At 51.6% G+C, this 7,500-nt stretch overlaps 1 protein-coding gene across 1 annotated transcript in view; it reads left to right on the top strand.

Moving 5' to 3' along the window:
• The window catches only part of LOC144524024 (phospholipid-transporting ATPase ABCA1-like), a 69,403-nt gene that overhangs the window by 59,081 nt on the left and 2,822 nt on the right, over positions 1–7,500 (top strand). The window contains exons 44-48 of the mRNA XM_078259984.1: positions 3,544–3,685; positions 4,081–4,215; positions 4,360–4,463; positions 5,183–5,275; positions 6,304–6,547. Coding sequence (XP_078116110.1) covers positions 3,544–3,685; positions 4,081–4,215; positions 4,360–4,463; positions 5,183–5,275; positions 6,304–6,547 — 718 coding nt within the window. The remainder of the gene's footprint in view (positions 1–3,543; positions 3,686–4,080; positions 4,216–4,359; positions 4,464–5,182; positions 5,276–6,303; positions 6,548–7,500) is intronic.

The following is a 7,500-nucleotide window of genomic DNA, read 5'->3' as shown; positions in this document are numbered from 1 at the left end:
CTCCTAATAACACTGGCTAACAGTAAATCTGCTGTTTGACATGTCCTGAAAAGAGAGGACAACACGGCCTACAGTAAAGAGACAACACGGCCTACAGTAAAGAGAGGACAACACGGCCTACAGTAAAGAGAGGACAACACGGCCTACAGTAAAGAGAGGACAACACGGCCTACAGTAAAGAGAGGACAACACGGCCTACAGTAAAGAGACAACACGGCCTACAGTAAAGAGAGGACACGGCCTACAGTAAAGAGAGGACAACACGGCCTACAGTAAAGAAACAACACGGCCTACAGTAAAGAAACAACACAGCCTACAGTAAAGAGAGAACACGGCCTACAGTAAAGAGGAGACAACACGGCCTACAGTAAAGAGGAGACAACACGGCCTACAGTAAAGAGGAGACAACACGGCCTACAGTAAAGAGGAGACAACACGGCCTACAGTAAAGAGACAACACGGCCTACAGTAAAGAGAGGACAACACGGCCTACAGTAAAGAGACAACACGGCCTACAGTAAAGAGATGACAACATGGCCTACAGTAAAGAGACAACACGGCCTACAGTAAAGAGAGGACAACACGGCCTACAGTAAAGAGACAACACGGCCTACAGTAAAGAGAGGACACGGTCTACAGTAAAGAGAGGACAACACGGCCTACAGTAAAGAGACAACACGGCCTACAGTAAAGAGAGGACAACACGGCCTACAGTAAAGAAACAACACGGCCTACAGTAAAGAAACAACACAGCCTACAGTAAAGAGAGGACAACACGGCCTACAGTAAAGAGAGGACGACATGGCCTACAGTAAAGAGACTCCACAATAGGAGGAGGAGGAGTTTGGTTATTCAGAATTTTCGAGAAACTCTGTTCAAACATATTAGGGCAATATTCAACTTTCAAATCACATCAATCTTCAACCTTCTTTAAGGCTTCTAAAATAAGTTAGAAGCAAGACTATGAAAGCTGCACTAGAGCCTCGTCTCTGTTGGTGTTGAGGCCTGAAGTCAGTCAGGAGTCAGTCAGTTGGTCAGTTAGGTCATCATGACATCATGTTAAGGTCGTTACACACCGGCCAGACGGCCGCCACACACCGACCACTACACGCGACCAGACGGCCGCTACACACCGACCAGACGGCCGTTACACGCCGACCAGACGGCCGTTACACGCCGGCCAGACGGCCGTTACACGCCGGCCAGACGGCCGTTACACGCCGGCCAGACGGCCGCTACACACCGCCAGACGGCCGTTACACACCGACCAGACGGCCGCTACACACCAGCCAGACGGCCGTTACACACCGGCCAGACGGCCGTTACACACCAACCAGACGGCCGTTACACACCAGCCAGACGGCCGCTACACGCGACCAGACGGCCGCTACACGCCGGCCAGACGGCCGCTACACACCGGCCAGACGGCCGCTACACACCGGCCAGACGGCCGCTACACGCGAACCAGACGGCCGCTACACGCGACCAGACGGCCGTTACACACCCACCAGACGGCCGTTACACACCGGCCAGACGGCCGTTACACACCGGCCAGACGGCCGTTACACACCAGCCAGACGGCCGTTACACACCGACCAGACGGCCGTTACACCCACCAGACGGCCGTTACACACCAACCAGACGGCCGTTACACCCACCAGACGGCCATTACACACCAACCAGGCGGCCGCTACACACCAACCAGACGGCCGTTACACACCCACCAGACGGCCGTTACACACCCACCAGACGGCCGTTAACACCAACCAGACGGCCGTTACACACCGACCAGACGGCCGTTACACACCCACCAGACGGCCGTTACACACCCACCAGACGGCCGTTACACACCGACCAGACGGCCGTTACACACCCACCAGACGGCCGTTACACACCGACCAGACACCAACCAGACGGCCGCTACACACCAACCAGACGGCCGCTACACACCAACCAGACACCAACCAGACGGCCGCTACACACCAACCAGACGGCCGTTACACACCCACCAGACGGCCGTTACACACCCACCAGACGGCCGTTACACACCAACCAGACGGCCGTTACACACCGACCAGACGGCCGTTACACACCAGCCAGACGGCCGTTACACACCAACCAGACGGCCGCTACACCAACCAGACGGCCGCTACACACCAACCCAGACGGCCGCTACACACCAACCAGACGGCCGCTACACACCACCAGACGGCCGCTACACCAACCCAGACGGCCGTTACACCAACCCAGACGGCCGTTACACCGACCCAGACGGCCGCTACACACCAACCCAGACGGCCGCTACACACCGACCAGACGGCCGTTACATACCGGCCAGAAGGCCGCTACACACCAACCAGACGGCCGTTACACACCGACCAGACGGCCGTTACATACCGGCCAGAAGGCCGTTACACACCGGCCAGACGGCCGTTACACACCGGCCAGACGGCCGTTACACACCAACCAGACGGCCGCTACACGCGACCAGACGGCCGTTACACACCAACCAGACGGCCGCTACACACCGACCAGACGGCCGCTACACGCGGCCAGAAGGCCGTTACACACCCGCCAGACGGCCGTTACACACCGACCAGACGGCCGCTACACACCAGCCAGACGGCCGTTACACACCAACCAGACTCGAGTCACCGACCTCCCAGACTGTCAGACGGCCGATTATCGGCCGGTGTGTAGCTGCCTTTAGCTGACAAATACCACTTGAACGTGCACTGATTCCTTCCTCTCTTCCTCTGCTCCTCCTCTCCTTTCTGACTGTGTGTTAGAGGAGGGAGATATTTTTTGTTATTGTTTCTATCAGCAAAAGTTTAGGTCCGCTGGATTCCATAGTTACATGTCTGCGACCGGCACAACATTTCCTACATGTTGACCAACCATGATGTATGAAGAGTGAAAACTGTAGAGGAGAGACATTAGTTTGGAGAGATTTCAGAGGATGGTACTGCAGCTCCCCCCTCTGTCCTCCCCTCTAACTATGAAGATTCCTGCCCCATACACACACACTGGAACATCTAACACGGTCTGAAAACTGGACGATACGTAAACTGTGATTGGGTAGAAACCGTGCTGGATATCAGAACGCCCATTCAGCCCAATAAAGGCCCTGTCTTGTCTTCTGTTTAAACCTTCAGTTATGTCTCTACATTAAAGTCTGGAGATACAGCACGGCCCCAAAGACGGGTTGTTTTGAGCGATGTTAAGAGATTTCCCAAAGATTTCCCATTAACGTTTATGGGAAATTTCGCTGTGTTTTTTTTGCAGATTTCATGAAAACCGTGCGGCAAATGTCTTAGAAAAGTCATAGCCCAGCATTCCTGATCATTACACACGCTGTGATGTATTTTGTGTGCACGTGTTGGCAAAGCTCCGTGACTAGTAGCGGGACAAAAAAGAGGCGGAATAATAATAAGTATGCAGAATGAACTACAACCAGAACCACACAGCTGAACCATTTTGTGTGTGTATGTGTGTGTGTGTGTGTGTGTGTGTGTGTGTGTGTGTGTGTGTGTGTGTGCGCAGCATCCTGAGGGAGATAGATGTGGTCCATCAGAACATGGGTTACTGTCCTCAGTTTGACTCGATCAACGAGCTGCTGACAGGACGAGAACATCTGGAGCTGTACGCCGTGCTGAGAGGCGTCCCCGAGAAGGAAGTCTGCGACGTGAGTCAACACACGTTACTACCTACACAGAACAACTTTTCGGTCCTTTTTTTTTTAGCTTAAAGTCACTATTTAACGTTTTTGTTACAACTTTCTTCAAAAAAAAATTCTCCCTTTTTCTGACGGTTTTGGTGCTTTTCTTGACCTCATTTCATATAAATTATTATATATATATATATATATATATATATATATATATATATATATATATATATATATATATATATATAATAAGCGTTTGCCTATTATATTAATTAATCACTAATGTGATTGGTGACACATGATGATATGATTGGTTGGTTGTCAGGTGGCTGAGTGTTAAACCTGATGATATGATTGGTTGGTTGTCAGGTGGCTGAGTGTTAAACCTGATGATATGATTGGTTGGTTGTCAGGTGGCTGAGTGGGGGATCAGGAAGTTGGGTCTGCTGAAGTATTCTGACAAAGCAGCAGGAAGCTACAGCGGAGGAAACATGAGGAAGCTGTCCACCGCCATGGCGCTGATCGGAGCGCCGCCAGTCGTCTTCCTGGTAACACACAAGCATACGCACGCACACACACACACACACACACACACACACACAACCTTACCATGTCTCAAAAGATTCAAAGTAAATATTGAGTCTTCTCTGATGAATATTTGATATATTTGATATATATTTGATATATTTCAGGACGAGCCGACCACGGGCATGGACCCTAAAGCTCGCCGTGCTCTCTGGAACTGCATCCACAGCATCATCAAGGAGGGACGCTCCGTCGTCCTCACCTCACACAGGTAGGACACACACAACCAATCAGACCTCACCTCACACAGGTAGGACACACACAACCAATCAGACCTCACCTCACACAGGTAGGACTCACACAACCAATCAGACCTCACCTCACACAGGTAGGACTCACACAACCAATCAGACCTCACCTCACACAGGTAGGACTCACACAACCAATCAGACCTCACCTCACACAGGTAGGACACACACAACCAATCAGACCTCACCTCACACAGGTAGGACTCACACAACCAATCAGACCTCACCTCACACAGGTAGGACTCACACAACCAATCAGACCTCACCTCACACAGGTAGGACTCACACAACCAATCAGACCTCACCTCACACAGGTAGGACACACACAACCAATCAGACCTCACCTCACACAGGTAGGACTCACACAACCAATCAGACCTCACCTCACACAGGTACGACTCACACAACCAATCAGACCTCACCTCACACAGGTAGGACTAGCTTCAACACACAACAAACTAACAAGTGTGTGTGTGTGTGTCTGTCTGTCTGTCTGTCTGTCTGTCTGTCTGTCTGTCTGTCTGTCTGTGTGTGTCTGTCTGTCTGTCTGTCTGTCTGTCTGTCTGTCTGTCTGTCTGTGTGTGTCTGTCTGTCTGTCTGTCTGTGTGTCTGTGTGTGTGTGTGTGTGTGTCTGTGTGTCTGTCTGTCTGTCTGTCTGTCTGTCTGTGTGTGTGTGTGTCAGTATGGAGGAGTGTGAGGCTCTGTGTACCAGGATGGCCATCATGGTGAACGGCAGGTTCAGATGTCTCGGCAGCGTCCAACACCTCAAGAACAGGTAACACTGGATTTCAAAATAAAATGTGTTTGTTTGTTGTACTTCGCTTGTATATATCTGTTACAAAAGGTTTAAGGGGCTTGGAAACACCAGAGCAGGGGGAATGAGAGGGGGGAATGAGAGGGGGGAAATGAGAGGGGGGAACACCAGAGCAGGAGGAATGAGAGGGGGGAACACCAGAGCAGGGGGGAATGAGAGGGGGGGAACACCAGAGCAGGGGGAATGAGAGGGGGGGAACACCAGAGCAGGGGGAAACGAGAGGGGGGAATGAGAGGGGGGGGAATGAGAGGGGGGAACACCAGAGCAGGGGGAATGAGAGGGGGGAAACACCAGAGCAGGGGGGAATGAGAGGGGGGAAACACCAGAGCAGGGGGAATGAGAGGGGGGAACACCAGAGCAGGGGGAATGAGAGGGGGGAACACCAGAGCAGGGGGAATGAGAGGGGGGAACACCAGAGCAGGGGGGAATGAGAGGGGGGAAACACCAGAGCAGGGGGAATGAGAGGGGGAAACACCAGAGCAGGGGGAATGAGAGGGGGGAACGCCAGAGCAGGGGGAACGAGAGGGGGAAACGCCAGAGCAGGGGGAATGAGAGGGGGATGAGAGGGGGAACACCAGAGCAGGGGGAATGAGAGGGGGGAACCCCAGAGCAGGGGGAATGAGAGGGGGGGAACCCCAGAGCAGGGGGGAATGAGAGGGGGGAAACACCAGAGCAGGGGGAATGAGAGGGGGAACGCCAGAGCAGGGGGGAATGAGAGGGGGGAACACCAGAGCAGGGGGAATGAGAGGGGGGAACGCCAGAGCAGGGGGGAATGAGAGGGGGGAACGCCAGAGCAGGGGGAATGAGAGGGGGGAACACCAGAGCAGGGGGAATGAGAGGGGGGGAACGCCAGAGCAGGGGGAATGAGAGGGGGGAACGCCAGAGCAGGGAACACCAGAGCAGGGGGAATGAGAGGGGGGGAACGCCAGAGCAGGGGGAATGAGAGGGGGGAACGTAGCCTGAGACTGAGCCTTGTTGTGTCCCGTCAGGTTCGGGGACGGGTACACCATCATCCTGCGGGTGGGGGGGCCGGACGCCGACCTGCTGCCCGTCATGAAGTTCATCGAGTGCGAGCTGAGCGGCAGCACGCTGAAGGAGAAGCATCGCAACATGCTGCAGTACCAGCTGCCCTCCTCTCTCACCTCGCTCACACACATCTTCAACATCCTCGCCCAAAACAAAGACACGCTGAGGATCGAAGACTACTCCGTCACCCAGACAACGCTGGACCAGGTACGCATCGGGCTGGGAGGCAGCGAGGCTCATGGGAAACGGAGTATTTATAGGGATTTTATATCATGCTTTGTAAACAAACACATTAAAGTGACAGAAATATGAATAGAGCCAGACTCTATTCATATTTCTGTCACTTTAAAGGGTAACTTCTTTTTTTCTTTAGTATTTTTCATCCTGGGCTCTCTGGCCCTCATTGGTCAACCTAACGTAGAAACCAGAGCAGATATGAGCGTAGAAATCATCTGACGACAGGCTTCACGTGTGATTCATGAAGCGTTGGTATCACACCAATCAGAGCGTAAGGATGGTCATGCATTGATAAATGCAGCAGCTGGAAACGATCGTTATTTAAATATCACGCCCCAATATATTCTGGGTTGTGAGGCCTCGCTCCTATAATTTAGGACATGGCGAGACGTAATCCGGCTGAGAAGCGTCACTTCTCAGAGGTGGAGACTGAAACCCTGATATCTCAGGTTCACTATCTGGCAGCCTGAGAACTGGTGTTAAAGGCTGGAGAAAGAAGGCTGAATGGGAAGAGGTCACTGCTGCTGTCAACAGTGTTGCTGAGGTAAATCAGACTTTTTTTGGGGTTTTTTTTCTTAACCCTCCTGTTGACCTCGGGTCAAATATGACAAATATTTTCAAAACATCAGAAAATTTGGGTTTCTTTCAACCAAATTTTCAACATAAAGTAATAATAGCGTGGATGGTTCTGCAAAATACCTGATCGGTCCACTACTTCCATTGGATTTGGGTGTTGTATTACATTTTATAGCATTTTGAAGACATTTCTTTTACAAGACATTGAAAAAGTGGACAACATGTCAAAAAAAAAAATTAAAAAGTGGGAAAAAAAGAACAAAAACATCAAAGTGCAAAAAATAAAAAGTCAAAAAACCTTTAATAAAAAAAAATGAATGTTGAAAAATGTGGTATAAAACGTGGAA

Source organism: Sander vitreus, chromosome 10 (genome assembly GCF_031162955.1).
Source record: "Sander vitreus isolate 19-12246 chromosome 10, sanVit1, whole genome shotgun sequence".
Lineage (NCBI taxonomy): Eukaryota > Metazoa > Chordata > Actinopteri > Perciformes > Percidae > Sander > Sander vitreus.
This window is presented reverse-complemented; position numbering and strand designations above follow the sequence as displayed.